This window comes from Gossypium hirsutum, chromosome D01 (assembly GCF_007990345.1).
Source record: "Gossypium hirsutum isolate 1008001.06 chromosome D01, Gossypium_hirsutum_v2.1, whole genome shotgun sequence".
Classification (NCBI taxonomy): domain Eukaryota; kingdom Viridiplantae; phylum Streptophyta; class Magnoliopsida; order Malvales; family Malvaceae; genus Gossypium; species Gossypium hirsutum.
Window position 1 is genome coordinate 64,213,402 of NC_053437.1, and position 21,240 is coordinate 64,234,641.

The following is a 21,240-nucleotide window of genomic DNA, read 5'->3' on the forward strand; positions in this document are numbered from 1 at the left end:
ATTTTTTAAATTTTATTGATTTATTTACAAAATAAACAAAACAAAAAATTTTAAAATACTTCCAATGGAAAAATAATGTGTTTGAACTTTGAAGACAACATTATCAAAAAGGGAAATTACAAAAAGGGAACTTTGAATATGGGCCTGGCCCGGCCCAAAATATGCGCCTAAAATTTTGTCCAGGCTCGGCCCGGGAAAAAATACTAAGCCTGAGCCCGGCCCGGCCCAGCTCTTTTTTTATGATAGAAAAAATGATTTTACCATTTTAATAGCCTATATTTTTATAATTTTTAAAAGATTAAATTAACTTTTTTTTTATCATTTGAGGGGCAAAGTGTAATTTTTAAAAGAATTTTTATTTTTATTTTAGAGTAGAACCTTGCCCATGAAATATCATATCAATAAATTTAACAATACTAATAATTAAAATTAAAATAAAAAAAAGGGAGGAGGAAAGGGCTTAGGGATTTTTACGGGCTTAGGGAAATGGGGAGGGGAAATGAGAAATTTATTTTTTATTTTTTTAAAAATATATATATCTTTATTATATTCGGGCAGGGCAGGGTTGGGCCCGGGCCAAAAAAATTTACCCGAGGCCCGGCCCATTTTCTAAACGGGCTTCGTTTTTTGCCCAAACTCATATTTCGGGCCTATATTTTTACCCGAACCCTCTCATATTTCGGGCCGCCCGGCCCATGATCACCTCTAGAGATAAGCACACCCCAGGTGGCATTTGATAACAATTTAATACAGATATTTAATAAGATTCGGAAATCCAACAGATAGTTTAATCAATTCAAATTCAAATTTTATATGGATAATAACTTTATATTTAAAAGAAATAGCATAATATTAAATTTAACTCTTAATCTTTACATTTTCTTGTCAATTTGGCTCTTTTTTTTGTGGAACTAAATTTAACTCTTAAACTTTAAAAAAAAAAATCAAATTTGACCATCTTGTTTTAAAAAAGAGTCGAATTGATTTATTTTAACATAAAGGCCGACTAAAATGTTAACTTTTTAAATATGGAAACCTACATAGCGATTCTTGTGCATTTTTATGTTTTTTTAAGAATTTTAATGAACTTTTGATTTTTTTATAATTTTTAATTATTTGAATAGCGCCATGTTAGCATGAAATGCACATGGATTGCCACATGGGCTACCAAGTCAACATCGTTAAAAAATTAATATTTTAGTCAACATTTCTATTAAAGAAAAGCAATTTGATTCATGTTTTCATGACCAACCGTTTACCTCTTTGGAGAGCAACCATGGTGAAGGGAATAGTTACTACTATTGACGGTGGGGACCTTGATTTCAATTTAAAAAACAATTTGATTCTTTATTAAAGAATAATAACTAAATTTCATTCCCAAAATATAAAGAGTTAACAGACGTTAAGGACTAAATTTATCATTATACCAAAACGAAATTGCATATTTAAATTTTATAAAATTATAAATGTTGGACTCACTACCAGCACTAATCAATGCATATATAGATCATTTAAATATAAATCCATCAATTAGTCATAAAACGTGACAGGTATTTTTGGTCAATGAGATGTTTATTCAGACATCCAAAATAAAACTAATGTTGTTCAATGTTCATGCATGTAAGGAGTATACCCTTTTAAGTACTTAATTAAAAACATTACAAATAAACCTAAAAGTTGACTCTCTTGTGCCCCCTCTCTTTCATCTCTTCCCCTCTTGTTTTCAAGCCTTAGAAATGGAGACAAAACACCCAAAACTTGAAAAACCAGACCAAATAGTTTGGTCCTTAGAAGAAGACGATGTCTCAATTCATTCAAAGTCTTACACATGTTCTTTCTGCAAAAAAGGGTTCTTGAACGCTCAAGCTCTTGGTGGTCATATGAACATCCATAGGAAAGATAGGGCTAAACTTAGGGAATCTTTCGAAGAAAACGTACTAATTTCTTCAGTTATAACACTCGGTCTAGTTCAAGTTCAAGATCGTTATCTAATTTCGGAAACCATATTAGAATCTAGTGGAGAGAAAAAAGTTCCTAGGGATGATGATAATGGTTCTGGTGCCAGCCCTAAGGGAAAAGATGGGGTCGGAGAGAATTCGAGATCGAGTCATGGTTCGTCGTCTCAGGTAGAATTGGATCTTGAGCTACGGTTAGGACCCGACTCTCGAGCCTCACGAGGGTCTTTATCTATGAAATGGATAATATCTTATCGCGGGCGTAATCCAACAATCCTTGCATCAATTGAAAAGCTCTTTTCGATTTATATGACCGATGATGATGCTTGATGGACATCCAAATAATAAAAAAGGTTTCTCCTTCTTTAGCTTTCTCTATTTTCAATTTCTCTTGTGAATTATGAAGATTCAAATTTGGGTTTTGTTCATGAAGCTGATATATTTAGTTTTTATCATAATCTGATCCTTGTATTTTGTTGACTTCATATGCTGATATATTCTAGAAATTAATCATATATACAATATAGATAAACTCTATATGAATTCTAATAATGTGTTCTAGTGATATATTCATAGTTTTGACCTTATATCGAACATACATACACACACACATGTATGCATGCATGTACGATTTTCATGAAGTTAGCATTGCCCCTCCCCCACCCCAACCTCATAAGAGTATGACAGGTGATTTATGCATAAAGTTAGTTTTCTTATAAATACAATTCTTAAATCAAAGGATAATATGGGTTAAATGTGCTTAAATTCACATCCTTTCACATGTTACAATAATAATGATGTCGACCGAGCCTTAACTCAATTGAACATACGTATTTATAATTCGATTTTTCAACATCTATAACTCCATTCCCTAATTGATGTATACCAAAATCTAGCTTTCCATTCCCTACGACTTTGAGTGTCCAGGTTGAAGTGTTACTCTTGTAAAAATTATGTATGTGTTTAATTTTAATTAAATTATTTAAATTAGTATTTGTAATGACTAATTCCAATAAAGATTGTGTGAACAATGTATCTCTATTTTACCTTTTCTAATGAAAGATTGTTTTTATATATTGTTTAGTCCTCTTCTCAACAAAGTTGTATATATTGAAGCATAAAAAATAAAAGTATGATTAATTTCAACGATTTTATTTATCGAGCTTTAGTTCAATTGGTATTATTACTATTATGACAATTAGGAAAATGTGAGTTCGAACGTATTTTAGTGTATTTTTCCTCTGATTTAAGAGTAGGGAAGAATTATAGATAAATGTAAGCTTTGTATAAAAAAATTTCAAAAAAAAAATCCAACATAAATGACCTTTGACAAAGAAAATTAGACTTGTTTAAAATATAGGTCGAGCTTGAGCTCCAATACTAAAGGTTTGAGCCCGGCCCAACCTATTTCATACTTTTGTAATATATATTTTTATTTTATTTTTATATATTATGTAATTTATGTCACATAAAATTAAATATATAATATTATGATGTAACATTAAAAAAATATGTTAAGTTGTTTATGTTTAAAATTTTAATAAAAATAAAAAAAATTTATTAAATACTTAAAAAATAATATAAGTGTTTTATAAATATGAGTAACTTTAGGTAGATTTTCAGACATTTATTTTTGATCGGATCAACTTGAGAAAAATAAAATATGATGATATAATACATAAGCTTGGCCCATGAAAAGATGTATACAAAACTATTACAAACCTTAGTTAAATAATAATTAGGAAATTATCTAAAAATTACCAAAAGTGATTAAAATGTAGACCTGTTTATGGGTCGAGCTAAGTTCTGACAAAATTTCAGGTTCATTTGATAAACTCAGGCTCAGTCTGGGCCGTCCATATTAAATTTTTTATATATATATTTTAAAAATATATAATACATCAAAAACACTAAAAATGTTAAAATAAATGTTTCCCAACAAATTAAAAATAAATTTTTAAAAAAATCTTTATACTTAAATAGCACTAAGATAAGTGCAACTTAACAAGCAAATGCTCTAAAATAGTAGCAAAATTAACAATAAAATAATAGTTATACAATATCTAAACATAATAACAAAATAGTAGCAATATAATAGTGAAATGACAACAAAACAGTGAAAAAACAACAACAAAACAGTGGGAAAATAGCAAGAAAACAATAGTTCTTTTTCTTATTGCAAATTCGGGCCCGACCCAAGCCAAAAAAGCTTTACCAGAAGTCTAACTTGTTTTGTAAATAGCCCTTATTTTGTCCAGGCTCATTTTTCGAATCTATATTTTTACCCAAATTCTCTCACTTTTCAGACGAACCGGGTGACCCAACCCATAAAAAAGGTGTATCATCATTAGACTTTAATTTCATGTTTATCAATTATTATTTTTATACAAGCAAATAAATAAAACTTCATAATACACCCATCTCCCTTCTATGTTTCTCCTCTAAAGAAAACAAATAAAATTAAAAAAAAAAAAACCCCATGATTTATGTTTCTAATTTTCCATCTATGGGAAGGCAATGAAAAAGCCTAGAAATGTCCCTAAATCTCTATCATCTCCTCAAATCATCTCGAAATAATTTTATCCTTAAAACCCTAAACCAAACCAAACGGATTCCAACGTTGGGATCCCCAAAACAAAAACAACAACATTCTGGTCGTGTTGTCCATCCATGGCGTGGCGACCTGCAGGTATAAATAAATCTTCAAACAAATCCCATGTTTCTCGCCACACAAAATCGTCGTCGTCATCGTTATCATTATCATCATCATCATCATCATCCTGTTCTCCGACGCTTCAAATATTAGCTTTCGAGACAGCCAAATGTATGGTCCGTCTTGTCGCCCTTTACAAATCATTATCAGACGATGAATTCCATAGACTTCGTAATGGTATCATGAAATCCCCAGGCGTTGTCAGTTTGAACTCCGATGACGAAACCTATCTCCTTAGCCTTGCATGTGAAGAGATGCTCGAGAATCTCGACCAAGCAGCCGCTATTGTCTCTCGTTTGGGCAAGAAATGTATCGATGTCGAACTCAATAAGTTCGACATCGCTTATCATAACATGAAACAAGGGATCATTGATGCAAGAACCCTCGATTTTAACACCGAACATGTTGTGAAAACCATTGATCAAATGGAGAAATATGCATGTTCGACGTCTGTTTTATATGCATCTTTGGTAGGCGTCGATGAAATGGAGATATCGAAAAGAAAGAAATGGAGACAGAATAGTGGGTCCAAAATTGATTATTTCAACGAAGAAATATCTTCACGAAGAAAACAAGTTATTCATTTCCGAAAGATTTCTCTTTGGAATCAAACATTCGATAAAATCGTTGCATTAATGGCACAAATTGTAGCCGTCATTTTCGTTAGAATATGTACCGTTTTCGAACCTTTTGTTTCAAGCCTTCCTTGTATCACCGCCAAGAACCGAAATTTCAATAGGCTACATTATAATTCAAACCCAAAATCACCCAAAGGCGTAACTTTTCGTCTTTCATCCATCACAAAAATCGATAAATTCATCACCAAAATCAGATACATGGATGTAAACACTGAGAAGAACCAAATGCTTGTCCAATCGGCACCGGAGAACACGGTGGGAGTGGCGGGGCTTGCTGTTCGTTACGCTAACGTAATAATCATGGCAGAAGCCTATTTTTATTCCTCGAAGATGATCACCAACGATGCAAGGGAGTACATGTTCGAGATGTTACCGATGAATTTGAAGCAAATGTTGAGAGGTAAGCTTAAGAGCCATTGGCACAAAGATGCCGAAGCCCGTGAAGGGCAGCAAGGTGTAGCCGAAGGGTGGAAAGCAGCATTGGAAGAGATATTCGAGTGGTTGGCTCCGGTGGCGCACGATACATTGCAGTGGCAACAAGAGAGGAACTTAGAGCAACGAAACTTGGATGCGAAGCCGACGGTTTTGTTGCTGCAAACACTACATTTCTCGGATTTGGAGAGAACGGAGGCTGCCATTGTGGAGATTTTGGTAGGGTTGAGTTGTATATATAGATATGAGAATCGAGGAAAAAGAGGTGGCATTTGCTAGCATGATCGTTATTGGAAGATATGAAGGTCTTTAAACAATCGAGCAACATAGGATATAATGGAAGGACTTGAGCTTGAACTCAAGTTTGATTAAGCTTGTTTATCATTTTCGTACTCATGCTCGAACTCCAACTCAGCTTAATTAAGCTTGTAAGTATCCAGGTTTTAACTCAACTCAATAGTTAAACTTAGAGTTAATGACATATATTCAAGACAATAATGTAATTTAATAATATTTTAAAAATGAAAGACTCATGAGTCGTTCGAGTCAAGTATTACCAAGATTGAATTCGACTCAACCAATAGCTCGAGTTGCTCAAGTTTGGGCTTCACTCGATAATATTAGATCAAGTTCAAATTTTTTAGTCAAACTCGAGTAATTTGTGAGCACCAGTGTCTCGTTTTCACTCGAGTAAATTTTTTAGTCAAAATTAGTAGGTTTTGTTTTTCATGTCATTTTAGCACAAAAATGCTATGTTTGATACGAGTTATTTTCAGTGTGTTTTAGTATGAGTTAGCGGTAAACTAATATCAATTGACAATTTAGACACTCACTCACGTGACTTATTTTTGAAAATAGAAAGAAATTATTTTTCTTATTTTGAAGAAGTCTTTTTTTCTTTTCTTTTTTTGAGTGTTTACTCATCTTTTGAATTTCAAGTTCAAATTTGTACCAAATATTCTTTATTTTATGTCTAACTATTGTAACAAATATGTATTAAATAAATATTTTCCCATATTATTACACTAGTAACAAAACTAGGCAAAAAATAATAATATTATTACATGTTAGTAAGTTCATGTTTTGGTCACTCAACTTCAAAAAGCTACAAAATAGTCACTGAACTATTCAAAAGTTTCCATTTAAGTCATTGGACTGTTAAAATCATTGCTATATAACCTTATCCGTTCACACCGCATGCACTAATCAAAAGCTCTCGTTCCCTTCTTTTCTATAGTTCACTTTATTTTCAAGAAACAACTTTGAACACCATGAATCTGTGAACTAAAATCCAAAAAACTTTCTTCTTTGATCTTCGACACTTACCATCAGATTGATTTTGATCTAAGGTATGTTCTTCTACTCATCAATGGGTACTGACCCATTATATCAATTGTCGAATTGTCACTTAGAACTCGCTAACCGGACTTTTTAAATAAAAATAACCCAGTGACTTAAATAAAAACTTTTGAATAATTCAATATTTTTTGAAATTGAATGATAAAAAGGTAAATTGTTCTTAAGCAAATTGGATGCATAAATCTCAGCTTATTATGGGAAATTTGGACTAGCATGGCTCATTTTTTTTAGTTCCCACATGGCCCAAGGTGATGTTTTTCAGTAGTGGTTGTCTGTACTATTTAATACTGAGAATACCATAAAACACAGCCAACAAGAGAAGCCATTTTGGATTCTTGTCATTTGTTTACAGCAAATGGTTCATTGCTTTAATGAACCGATAAGGCAACACTGTTGATTGTCAGTATTGGTAGTAGTTAAATAACTGTTACATTATTTTTAAATATGAAGCACATGATCATTTGTCTGAAAAGCACACCATGAGTGCCCATGCATTGCACCAACTATTTGCTTTCCAATATTTTGTCTCTGAAAATTTCAACTTAATTTAAAGCCAATTTAGGGAAAGTTTCTTCTTATGACTTAGGGTTGCTCCAGCTAGTGATTAAACTAATTAATGAGAACAATGTTTTTAATTTTCGAGGCACATCTTGAAGATAAGGTTGATCTCCCATATCCCAAGCTCTTGGCAAGTATGATATTGTCAGTGATACTCCTTTCATCCACAAGTGCAACTTTATACCTTGATATTAGGAAGATGAACTCTAGAGCTAGCTTCATTAGTCGAAAGAGAGTTTACCCGTACTCAATCTCGAACCCCTTTTTTTTAAAATCGACTTTTTATTTTAAGAAAAGATAAAAATGAGAGTCGCCACCAATCATTTTTAAGAGGCGTGATTAGGTCATCTCGTGATTTGATTGTTTTAATAAGAAGTTCGATTTATTAAAACAATGTTTTTCGGTCTACAAAAATCTAGAAAATGGGTTCGGGAGTTGGTTACACACGAGGAAGGATTAGCACCCTCGTTACGCCCAAAATTAGTACCTAATTGATTACTTGATGTCTTCAGTGTCAAAAATTAAAAATTTGAAAAGAGTTTAAAACACCATCCTTTTTTTATTTTTTATTAAGGCACTACCTAACTAAAATAATTTTCGTGAAAAGGGTTTATTTCAAGTTAAGCGAGAAAAAAAGATTATGTCCCGTAAGTTAGGACACAATATCTTAAATCCTCGAAAACGAGAATAAACGCCAATTGATCACTGCTTAAATCTCATTTTTTTTATTTTAAAGTAGATATTCGACTATCTTGGTTTTAGAATGAAGCCATATTCCGTAAGTTATGAACACGATTTTTCCAATTCCAAAAATAATGAATATCACCTCAGTTTTGAATATTTTACATGTTATATAAAACGAAGATGACCCTTTTTCTTTTCTTTTTTTAGAAAGATACGTATATTTTTAAAAAAAACCGAATGAATAGGTTGTGACATAATGCACAAAATGATGATAGTAATACAACTATAATAATAATGAGAATACCAATTTTGTAGTAATAATATCAATTTTTATAATAATAATATCGATTTTATAATAATTATGGTACTAATCATAGCATAGTTATTACTAAATTAATAATATAGTTAATTACTATTCTAATATTAATTAAATAATAAAGGAAAAAGAAATAATAATAATAATAATAATAATAATAATACAATAAATGTGTGAGTCAAAAAAACATAAACAATCTAATTTTCGAAAGTATAAAAAGTAGGATAATAATAACAATAAGAAAGGACTAAAATGAAACAAAAACAAAAATTAAATGGTAAAATTTTAAAAAGAAAAAGAAGCGAAATAGGACTCGATTGAAATATCATTAAAAAGTGGATGAAGGACCGAAATCATAAATAGACCATTAAAAAACACGCGGATCTGCTGGGTTGGATCGGGTCGGCCCCCGAAACGGCATCGTTTTGGGCCTTTTAGACCCTTTTAAAATGGTGTTGTTTTGGCACCCTACATAAGCAAAAAAAAACTTCAAAAAAAAAATCATTTCATCCCCATTTCTAAAAAAAATTCAGAAAACCTCTCCCCTCTCTTCGAGCCACTCTTCGGTCGGCCTTGGCTTCGGCAGGTTTAGGGTTTTTGACATTCTGAAATAGCTTGGGCTATTGGGCCTCTAAGTCTTTATTTTCGAGCCATTTGGGCCTATGAATGTAATTGGACTTTGGAACTTTTTATTTTTATTTTTGTTTCTGGTTGATGTTTAGGGCCCGAGCAAAATTGGGCCCTTACACTCAAGATCAGAGTTCGATTTAGAGGTTAACTTATGTGGTAGTGTAGTTTGTGCATGTCTGGTTAGCATTTAGATATATGCAAGCCTTCCTTTTTGTTCCTACAAAACAATATGTTGTGCTTTAATTATTTCTTAAAGGTTGAATTTTACTATTAATCTTTGTACTTTGGAGAAGTTGTTTATTTAGTCTTTATACTTTAATTTGGTCATTTTTAGTCCTTATACTTTTCAATTTTTAAAACTTTAGTCCTTACCAAATGATAATGGTTAATTTTTGCTATTTTCCAAAATTTGATGCGCAAACATATATATATTATCATATGTGTAATACCATGTCAACGTGTTATTTTTATAAATTACTCACTAAAAATTTAGTTTATGGGTTAACGACTGTCATTTGTGTCAAAACTGAAATTTCAAATTTTGAAATTTATAAGAATGTTAGAATGATTCAATTAGAGAATGTGGGCTAAATACGCATAACACATGACTAGAAATTGAATTTAACTACTATTATTTGGGTCAAGGTTAAAATTTTGAAATTCGAATATAGGGACTAAAATTGATGAAAATTAAAGTAAAAAAATTACATTCATAACTTTCATAAAATACAAAGACTAATACAGTAATTTAACCTTTATTAAGCCATCAAATCTAAATAAATATATACATATATAATTTTGGCTTTATTTTGATAATTTAATTTTAAAAAGTTACAAAATGGTTAATGAATTATTTAAAAGTTTTCATTTAAGTCATTGGGGGTGTAAAGTTTTTTTCTTTTTTTTTTAATATAGCCAATGAACTTCAAGCGACGATTTGATAACCGGTGCAGTGCATCAATACTCAATGATGAGTAGAATTACATATCTTGAATCCAAGTCAATCTGACAGTTAATGTTAGATATCGAAAAAAAAACTATTTGAATTTTAGTTTACAGGTTTGTGACATTTAATAAAAAAAATTGAACTGTACAAAATTGAACTTGTAATTGAAAAGTAAGACACAAAGCATGGTAGTGGTAATAATTAGACCTGTCCATGGGCCGGGTGGCCCGGCCCGGCCCGACGGCCCACCCGAAATATGAGAGGGTTTGGGTAAAAATATAGGCTCGAAATATGGGCTTGGGCAAAATTTTAGGCCCGTTTAAAAAATGGGCCGGGCCTTGCGCAAGATTTTTTTGGCCCGGGCCCGGCCCGGCCCAAAAAATATTAAATATATATTTTTTATTTTTAAAATATAATAGTTTTTTATTTTAAGTTTATTTACTTTCATTTCCTTGACTAGTGTTACAAAAAAAATAATAAAACATCAAGTTTGTTTTACTAATCAAATGTTAGATTTTGTTACAACAATTAATACAATTAATAATTTGATAAATTTACTAATCAAATGTTAGATTTTATTACAACAATTAATACAATTAACAATTAATAATTTGATAATTTTACTAACAATTAATTTTAATAACAATTAGTTTTAATTTTATTTAAAAAATAATTTTAATTTTAATTAAAAACGGGCCGGGCCGGGCCCCATATTTTTTCTTCGGGCTGGGCCTGGGCAAAATATCAAGCCCATATTTCGGGCCCGGGCTGGGCCCGGGCCTAGTAAACAGACTGAAAATTTTTGTGGGCCCGGCCCGGCCCATGAATAGGTCTAGTAATAATATCATTTGTCCTTTTAAGCCTTCAATTTTGAATAAAGAAATCTGTCTAAATAACCTTAATCACATGTTGTCGTTTCAAATGACATTACGTTAACTGTTGAAAGACAATCAAAAAAATTCAAAAAAAAAAAACCTCAAATTTTCAAAGTTTTGACTAAGAATTATGATTATTTTTTTAGCTTGATTATCAAAATTTAATTCTGTCTCAATCAATTGAGTAACTAATAAGGTGAAGACAGAAATTCAATATTGAGTGGAAATAAAATTTTAAAAATTTGAAGAGTTAAAAGTAAATATTTTGCTTAAACAAGGTTTAAAATGAAAATTTTGTAATTAGAAGGGACTGAAATTGTTATTATTCCATTTAGAAAGGGAGCAAAGGCTCTAACCTCATTCAATTTTGTTATATACATTAATTTTTTTTCTTTTTTGAAATGAACCGGGTTGAAATTTATGATAAAATAATTCAAAGTACAAGTTAACCCATTGAAGATGGCTTACGAGAGTGAAGAAACAAACAGAATTAAAAACAAGAATCAAAATAATAAACAAAACGAAATTGAAAAAGAAAACAAATTAAAAGTCAGCCTAGATTTAGCTGGCACCCACTCTCCAAAAGTAAACCCTAGAAGCTTGTGTCGGTGCCAGATTCCTAAAAGGTAAATGCTCCCAAAAAACTGATCTTTTGCATTTCTTTGCCTTTCCTTCTACCAAAACGTTTCCCTTTCTGCTATCAATCTGGTTCTCTTGGTCCGAGGAGCAAAGATCTCGCTCCAGTGTCGTTCACCGTTCCTAAGTCCAAGTAACTTTCTTTCTCTATTCTTAGACATTCTATCGCAAGGTAATGAGCGAAAATGTTTGCGGATCTAGGCACATAAGCAAACTTTTAGGGTAAATTACACTAGTTACCGTTATTAGTATTTTTTTATAAAAAATTTATGATTGAACTGCTCAATTTTGTCTTTTTATCACCAACAAATTAACATAAAAGTAAAAACACCAAAAAATCTAATATAGTTGGATGATTAAAAACGACAAAATTAAATAATTGAGTGAACGTTTTGTAACTTTTCATAATTGAATAATAAACAAATTTACTAATAATTAAGTGGCTACAAATGTATAATTTACTCAAATTTCTATTTAATTTAAGTTTTATAAACAATTAACAATAGTATCGATATTAAATAATATCACAAAAACATATAATAAAACTCGAAAACTTATAAATATAATCACAAAAGATGAATCTCAAATTTAGATATTCAAAACCCGATTTTTATATCCTACTAAAATAGTCATCAATTGTATTAGATGCCCAAGTCCACTCCATAAAATAGTCATCAGTTTAGACTTTTCGAGTCTGGTTTGGTATGGCATGGCATGGTCAAGTCCACTCCATGCGGTGCGAAATCATAAAAGAATTTTAGGAATAGAAATTAAATTATAATTTTTATAATAAAAAATATAATTTTATTATTTTAATAAATTATATATTTATAATTTTTAAAAGATTAAATCAAATTTCTATATTTTTAGGGAGGTTGAAGTGCAATATTACCTTTATTAATTTAAAATTTTAAAAATTTTAAAAGGATCATATGAAAAAAATTTCACTTTAGAGAGGTCGGGACCCCTGCGAGCCCCTAGTTTCACCACTGCACTCCATTAATGTAGGATGAATAATTTTATTTACGTTTGTTTATTAAATTAAGTAATAATAATATTTTGGGATTCATTTATTAAATGAGTTCAACATAGTAGAGTATGTTAAATTATTTAATATTTATTTTTATAAAAATATTTTTAGTCATTAAAAATTGATTTATTTTTATTTAAAAGTGGTGACGTTATCATTTGGTATTCGTGTTAAACACTCCTTTAATGTGGTACTTGATTATCATTTTAAAATTATTTATTTATGTGAACCAATACTAATAATCTTAAAAATAAATAAATAAACCTTAATGTTGATTGACTCTTAGCTTAATTGGTATGAATATTATTATCAATGTAAAGGAGCTTGAGTTCAAGTGTACTGAACTGTATTATCCTTTTATTTATAGGTTAGGGGGTAAACATGTCCATGAGTTGGGCCACTCAGCCTGGCTCAAAGGGTTGCTCGAAAGTGAGAAGATTTGGATATAAATAATATTTTTTAATTTATTAAAAAATATTTATTTAATATTTTTAATAATTTTCTATGTATTATACTTTTAAAAAAATTAACAATTGAAAATGAAAATATCTAAAATACTCTAGTATTCCACCGACCCTTTTCTGTCTCGATAAGGAGACCCCCAAAGAAAAATGCTCAAACTCCCTTCAGACCTCACACAACATTCCTGTAGATTTCACAGTTTTTACTCTCCATTTATCTTTAGAAAATGCCTTATTTCCTCCTGGTTTTGCTTACTCTTATCCCCCTTTTAATCTCTTCTTCTTCCCAACCCACTGATACTCTCTTCTTCCCAGGTTTCAAACCCCCAAATCTCAGCACCAACTTAACACTAACAGGAAGTGCAGAGATTCAAGCCAATGGCATTCTAAAATTAACAAACGACACCAGTCGTTTACAGGGTCATGCCTTTTATAGCTCACCATTTAGATTCAAAAACTCCAGCAATGGCCAAGCTTTCTCCTTTTCAACCACCTTTGCAATGGCCATAGTCCCTGAGTACCCAAAGCTCGGTGGCCATGGTTTGGCTTTCACAATCGCCGCTTCTAAAGACCTCAAAGCACTGCCTAGTCAGTACTTAGGGATCCTCAATGCTACCGATGTGGGTAACTCGTCGGATTATCTCGTTGCGGTTGAGTTCGATACGGTTCAAGATTTTGAGTTCCAAGACATCAACGACAACCATGTTGGAATCGACATAAACAGCTTGAACTCAACTGCTTCGGTTCCTGCTGGTTATTACATCGATGGGGTTGGTTTGGTGAAGCAAAATGTTAGTCTCAAGAGTGGGAAACCGATTCTAGTTTGGATTGAGTATGACTCAGTTGAAAAACTTGTTAATGTAACGATTTCATCGAGTTCTAAAAAACCGAGTTTGCCGATCTTGCCGTTAAAGGTAGATCTTTCACCTTTTCTCCAAGAGTTTATGTATGTTGGGTTCTCAGCTTCAACTGGTTTACTTGCTAGTTCCCATTATATTCTAGGTTGGAGCTTTAAAATGAATGGAGAAGCTCAAGCTCTTGATCTATCTTCATTACCTTCACTTCCCCGACCACCGGCAAAACATACAGCTTTAACAGTTGGTGTCTCGGTTTCATCTGTTGTTTTTGTTATAGCAGCTTTATCCGTTGCTGTTTATATCTTTATGAAGATCAAGAATGCTGATGTGATTGAAGATTGGGAATTGGAAATTGGGCCACAAAGATATGATTACCATGAACTCAAAAGAGCAACCAATGGTTTTAGTGACAAAGCTTTACTTGGTCATGGTGGTTTTGGCAAAGTTTATAAAGGAAAGCTTAAGGATTCTAAAACCCAAGTTGCTGTCAAGAGAGTCTCTCACGAATCGAAACAAGGGTTACGCGAGTTCGTGTCGGAGATCGCGAGTATTGGGAGACTTCGGCATCGGAACTTGGTTCAATTATTGGGATGGTGTAGGAGAAGAGGTGACCTTCTTCTTGTTTATGATTACATGGCTAATGGTAGCTTAGATAAGTTCTTGTTTGATGACCCTAAAATAGTACTTAATTGGGAACAAAGATTGAATATTATAAAGGGTGTTGCTTCAGGGCTTCTTTATTTACATGAAGGGTATGAACAAATTGTGATTCATAGAGATGTTAAAGCTAGTAATGTGTTGTTAGATGATGAATTGAATGGAAAGTTAGGAGATTTCGGGTTGGCGAAACTGTATGAACACGGTTCGAATCCAGGGACAACTAGGGTTGTTGGTACACTAGGGTATCTAGCACCGGAGTTACCTAAGACAGGAAAGGCCACAACGAGCTCCGATGTTTATGCTTTCGGTGCTTTTTTGCTCGAGGTCGCATGCGGGCGGAGACCCATCGAGTCCAATGTATCACAAGAGGAACTAGTGTTGATTGATTGGGTTTGGGAGAAGTTTACACAAGGAAGGCTCTTCGATGTGGTAGACATTAGGCTTAATGACAAGTATAAAGAAGATGAAATGTTGGTGGTGCTTAAATTAGGCCTAATTTGCTCAAATGATGTGCCTATGGCGCGACCTAACATGAGGCAAGCTGTGAGATATCTCGACGGAGAGGCTGAATTACCAGAAGTTTTGAAACCATCGAGGATATATGAGGGAGTTGGCGAAGGGTTTGACACTTTTCTGCATTCGTTCATGTCCTCAACATTTGATAATACGAGTTCGTATTCATTCACGGATCAACATGGCAATGGTGGTACTAGTATTGTTTCTCTTTGAGAAAGTAGACTACTTTTATATATATATATATATAACAAAAAATGGCAGATATTTCACATGTTATAGCATCATTTTTCAATGACAAAATTTTCAGTTCTCACATAGGAAGGCATTAATGAGGGATGAAATTGAATTCAAACTGAAATGGTAGCAGAGTACTTTTGGTTGTATTTGGCTAAAATTAATGAGAAAGTTGACAATGTTATGCTTTGGAGGGACCATATATATTTCTTTTGTACCAAAAACCATAGTAAATCAAAAGAAAGAGACAATAATAAAGTAATTGATTTAAACTGACTTTTTCAAAGTTCAAAAATATGTTTTCTACTCTACACAAATTTAAAATTTAGTCCTTATACTTTTATTTTTAATAATTTAATTCCTTATAGTTTTTAGATTTCAAATCCAATCTCAATTATTAACACGGTTAAATTCTGTTTGCTAAATTATATCCCAAGCTCTTGGTAAGTATGATATTGTCAGTGATACTCCTTTCATCCACAAATGCAAATTCATACCTTGATATTAGGAAGATGAACTCTAGAGCTAGCTTCATTAGTCGAAAGAGAGTTTACCCGTACTCAATCTCGAAGCCCTCTTTTTTTAAAATCAACTTTTTATTTTAAGAAAAGACAAAATGAGAGTCGCCACCAATCATTTTTAAGAGGCGTGATTAGGTCATCTCGTGATTTGATCGTTTTAATAAGAAGTTTGATTTATTAAAATAATATTTTTCGGTCTACAAAGATCTAGAAAATGGGTTCGGGAGTCGGTTACACACGAGGAAGGATTAGCACCCTCGTTACGCCCAGAATTAGTACCTAATTGATTACTTGATGTCTTCAGTGTCAAAAATTAAAAATTTGGAAAGAGTTTAAAACACCATCCTTTTATTATTATTATTATTAAGGCACTACCTAACTAAAATAATTTTCGTGAAAAGGGCTTATTTCAAGTTAAGCGAGAAAAAAAAGATTATGTCCCGTAAGTTAGGACACAATGTCTTAAATTCTCGAAAACGAGAATAAACGCCAATTGATCACTGCTTAAATCGCATTTTATTTATTTATTTTAAAGTAGATATTCAACTATCTTGGTTTTAGAATGAAGCCATATTCCGTAAGTTATGAACACAACTTTTCCAATTCCAAAAATAATGAATATCACCTCAGTTTTGAATATTTTACATGTTATATAAAACGAAGATGACCCTTTTTCTTTTCTTTTTTTAGAAAGATACGTATATTTTTAAAAAAAAAACCGAATGAATAGGTTGTGACATAATGCACAAAATGATGATAGTAATACAACTATAATAATAATGAGAATACCAATTTTGTAGTAATAATATCAATTTTTATAATAATAATATCGATTTTATAATAATTATGGTACTAATCATAGCATAGCTATTACTATATTAATAATATAGTTAATTACTATTCTAATATTAATTAAATAATAAAGGAAAAATAAATAATAATAATAATAATAACAACAATAATACAGTAAATGTGTGAGTCAAAAAAAACATAAACAATCTAATTTTCGAAAGTATAAAAAGTAGGATAATAATAACAATAAGAAAGGACTAAAATGAAACAAAAACAAAAATTAAATGGTAAAATTTTAAAAAGAAAAAGAAGCGAAATAGGACTCGATTGAAATATCATTAAAAAGTGGATGAAGGACCGAAATCATAAATAGACCATTAAAAAAACACGCGGATCTGCTGGGTTGGATCGGGTCGGCCCCCGAAACGGCATCGTTTTTGATACGAGCCAAGGAGGTGACACTCAAGGGGTTGTTTTTCCTAGTGGTCCAATCACTCGAAGCAATGCACGACAATTAAAATCAAAGATGAATGTTTTTGTCCAAGACTTTGTTGCTACAAATTTAATTCATCATGTTCGTGACGTTGACAAATACGGGAATGCAATTCACTGGACCAATCTTGGAATAGTGAAAGCCCATAAATTGGTGGATTAATCTTTTATGTATCTTATTATTATTATTTACTTAATTATCATTGGTTGGGACACATCACTTATGAGTTTTAAGTAATTTTATTGGTTAAGTTATTATTTATTTATTTTCTTAGATAATTTTAAAGAGTTTTATTAGGGTTCAATTACTCTTGTATTTCGCCTATAAATAGGCTTGCTTTCTACACATTGAGGGGGATATAAAAAAAGAGTATTTGTTTTCTTCCAAATTTGTGTGAGGCAAATTTTTGAGAGTAGAGTGATTCTTCTCTTGCTATTTAGTTTAGAGTTTGTTACTTTGGAAGGTATTTCGGAGTTACAAATATTCAAATTTCTTTCCCTTTCATTGGTGTTTCTAGATGTTCTTCTTCTAGGGGTTTCGTAGGGAGCCGCTCAATCATTGGCGTTTTTGGTTACAAGTTAACCAAGGGTTCCATAGGGCAAATCTATCCTTTATTATTATTATTATTATTATTATTATTTAACTAATTTTATTTATTCTCGTTTTTATTTCTAATTTGTGTTTCTCTTGTGTCTAGATTCGTGATTCCGCATCAGTTGGTATCAGTTTCAGACCATTTGGTGTTATTTTTTAAGCTAAAATCATATCTGAAATTCTTTAAAAAAAAGCAAAAAGCGCAAAAAAAAAAGTTGCCTACCTCTTATACATAGGTTTCTTCTTTTCCTATTATTATTATTATTTTTATTTTTCCCAAAATTGGATTTCTTTTCCTTCTTCTTTTCTTAACTCAGGTATAATTAAAGCTTCAATTTTTTTAAAATCTTAAGACATCGAACATTTCCGATTTTTGTTTTTTTTTTTTAAATTGGGTAGAGTTTTCTTAAGTTTTCTTCTTATTAAAGTTTTTCTTTGACTCTAGAGTTAGGGATCGTTGCAGGTCTACGTTTTTTTGTTTCTCTTACGTTTTCTAACACTTTGTTTCTTCTTGTGTTAGCAGATATTAAAGGCACGCACAATTTCTTCATCCGTGTAGCCTCCATTACAAATTGCCTCGTCAAGTTTATTGGCCTCTTAGAGCAATTAGGGTCTTCATTGTTTCTTTGTTTACTAGTTGTTGTTTTTTTTGTTTTTTCTTTCTTGTTCCTGTTTGTTTGTTTGTGTTTCTCTTGTGTCTAGATCCGGGATTCCGCATCAGTTTTGGGGCCTTTCAGACCCTTCTAAAACGGTGATGTTTTGGCACCCTATATAAGCAAAAAAAAAAACTTCAAAAAAATCATTTCATCCCCATTTCTAAAAAATTTTCAGAAAACCTCTCCCCTCTCTTCGAGCCACTCTCCGGCCGGCCTTGGCTCCGGCGAGTTTAAGGTTTTTGGCATTCTGAAATAGCTTGGCCCATTGGGCCTCTAGGTCTTTATTTTCGGGCCATTTGGGCCTATGAATGTAATTGGACTTTGGGACTTTTTATTTTTATTTTTGTTTCTGGTTGATGTTTAGGGCCCGAGCAAAATTGGGCCCTTACACTCAAGATCAGAGTTCGATTTAGAGGTTAACTTATGTGGTAGTGTAGTTTGTGCATGTCTGGTTAGCATTTAGATATATGCAAGCCTTCCTTTTTGTTCCTACAAAACAATATGTTGTGCTTTAATTATTTCTTAAAGCTTGAATTTTACTATTAATCTTTGTACTTTGTAGAAGTTGTTTATTTAGTCTTTATACTTTAATTTGGTCATTTTTAGTCCTTATACTTTTCAATTTTTAAAACTTTAGTCCTTACCAAATGATAATGGTTAATTTTTGCTATTTTCCAAAATCTGATGCGCAAACATATATATATTATCATATGTGTAATACCATGTCAACGTGTTATTTTTACAAATTACTCACTAAAAATTTAGTTTATGGGTTAACGACTGTCATTTGTGTCAAAATTGAAATTTCAAATTTTGAAATTTATAAGAATGTTAGAATGATTCAATTAGAGAATGTGGGCTAAATACGCATAACACATGACTAGTAATTGAATTTAACTACTATTATTTGGGTCAAGGTTAAAATTTTGAAATTCGAATATAGGGACTAAAATTGATAAAAATTAAAGTAAAAAAATTAAATCCATAACTTTCATAAAATAAAAAGACTAATACAGTAATTTAACCTTTGTTAAGCCATCAAATCTAAATAAATATATACATATATAATTTTGGCTTTATTGTCCCATTCCTCACCTAAATAATAAAAGATATTTATTAGTAAATTTATATTTTGATAATTTAATTTCAAAAAGTTACAAAATGATTAATGAATTATTCAAAAGTTTTCATTTAAGTCATTGGGGTATAAAGTTTTTTTTCTTTTTTTTAATCTAGCCAATGAACTTCAAGCAACGATTCGATAACCGGTGCGGTGCATCAATACTCATTGATGAGTAGAATTACATATTTTAGATCTAAGTCGATCTGACGGTTAATGTTAGAAATCGAAAAAGAAAACTATTTAAATTTTAGTTCGTAGATTTGTGACATTTAAAGTTGTTTAATAAAAAAAATTGAACTGCAAACAAATTTAACTTGTAATTGAAAAGTAAGACACAAAGCATGGTAGTGGTAATAATGTCATTTGTCCTTTTAAGCCTTCAATTTTGAATAAAGAAATCTGTCTAAATAACCTTGATCACATGTCGTTTCAAATGACATTACGTTAACTGTTGAAAGACAACATCAACATTAATGTTTTATTTCAAGAATCAAAAAAATTCAATATTGAGTGGAAATAAAATTTTAAAAATTTGAAGAGTTGAAAGTAAATATTTTGCTTAAACAAGGTTTAAAATGAAAATTTTGTAACTAGAAGGGACTGAAATTGTTATTATTCCATTTAGAAAGGGAGCAAAGGCTCTAACCTCATTCAATTTTTTTTATATACATTAATTTTATTTTATTTTGAAATGAACCGGGTTGAAATTTATGATAAAATAATTCAAAGTACAAGCTAACCCATTGAAGATGGCTTACGAGAGTGAAGAAACAAACATAATTAAAAACAAGAATCAAAATAATAAACAAAACGAAGTTGAAAAAGAAAACAAATTAAAAGTCAGCCTAGATTTAGCTGGCACCCACTCTCCAAAAGTAAACCCTAGAAGCTTGTGTCGGTGCCAGATTCCTAAAAGGTAAATGCTCCCAAGAAACTGATCTTTTGCATTTCTTTGCCTTTACTTCTACCAAAACGTTGCCCTTTCTGCTATCAATCTGGTTCTCTTGGTCTGAGGAGCAAAGATCCCGCTCCAGTGTCGTTCATCGTTCCTAAGTCCAAGTAACTTTCTTTCTCTGTTCTTAGACATTCTATTGCAAGGTTATGAGCGAAAATGTTTGCGGATCTAGGCACATAAGCAAATTCTTTGGGTAACTTACACTAGTTACCGTTATTAGTATTTTTTTATCAAAAAATTATGATTGAACTGTTCAATTTTGTCTTTTTTATCACCAACAAACTAACATAAAAGTAAAAACACCAAAAAATCTAATATAGTTGGATGATCAAAAAAGACAAAATTAAATAATTGAGTGAATGTTTTGTAACTTTTTATAATTGAATAATAAAAAAAATTTACTAATAATTGAGTGGCTACAAATGTAATTTACTCAAATTTCTATTTAATTTAAGGGTCTGTTTGATTGCCAGTAAAATATTTTCCGTAAAATGATTTCTGGAAAATGTTTTACTTTTCTGTAAAATAATTTACTGGAAAATATTTTCTGGTGTTTGATTAAATCTATGTAAAATATTTTTTGCTATTTGGCAGATTTTCTGAAAA

General features: G+C 31.3%; 3 protein-coding genes across 3 annotated transcripts; all 3 read left to right on the forward strand.

The window, feature by feature from the left end:
- Window positions 1–1,657: 1,657 nt before the first annotated feature.
- LOC107940902 (transcriptional regulator TAC1) lies at window positions 1,658–2,848 on the forward strand. Its single transcript, XM_016874367.2, has one exon. The coding sequence runs from the start codon at window positions 1,737–1,739 to the stop codon at window positions 2,283–2,285; it is 549 nt and encodes a 182-aa protein (XP_016729856.1). The 5' UTR covers window positions 1,658–1,736; the 3' UTR covers window positions 2,286–2,848.
- A 1,767-nt stretch (window positions 2,849–4,615) lies between these two features.
- On the forward strand, window positions 4,616–6,223 carry LOC107940899 (protein PSK SIMULATOR 1). Its single transcript, XM_016874363.2, has one exon. The coding sequence runs from the start codon at window positions 4,626–4,628 to the stop codon at window positions 6,015–6,017; it is 1,392 nt and encodes a 463-aa protein (XP_016729852.1). The 5' UTR covers window positions 4,616–4,625; the 3' UTR covers window positions 6,018–6,223.
- Window positions 6,224–13,349: 7,126 nt separating this feature from the next.
- On the forward strand, window positions 13,350–15,773 carry LOC121214057 (L-type lectin-domain containing receptor kinase S.4-like). The gene has a single exon (XM_041087720.1). It carries the CDS (start codon window positions 13,461–13,463, stop codon window positions 15,477–15,479), a length of 2,019 nt encoding a protein of 672 aa, XP_040943654.1. The 5' UTR covers window positions 13,350–13,460; the 3' UTR covers window positions 15,480–15,773.
- The last annotated feature ends 5,467 nt before the right edge of the window (window positions 15,774–21,240 follow it).

What these genes read in the sequence shown, in the direction of transcription:
- LOC107940902 (XM_016874367.2), top strand. Translation starts at nt 1,737, where the DNA reads ATGGAGACAAAACACCCAAAACTTGAAAAACCAGACCAAATAGTTTGG.
- LOC107940899 (XM_016874363.2), top strand. Translation starts at nt 4,626, where the DNA reads ATGGCGTGGCGACCTGCAGGTATAAATAAATCTTCAAACAAATCCCAT.
- LOC121214057 (XM_041087720.1), top strand. Translation starts at nt 13,461, where the DNA reads ATGCCTTATTTCCTCCTGGTTTTGCTTACTCTTATCCCCCTTTTAATC.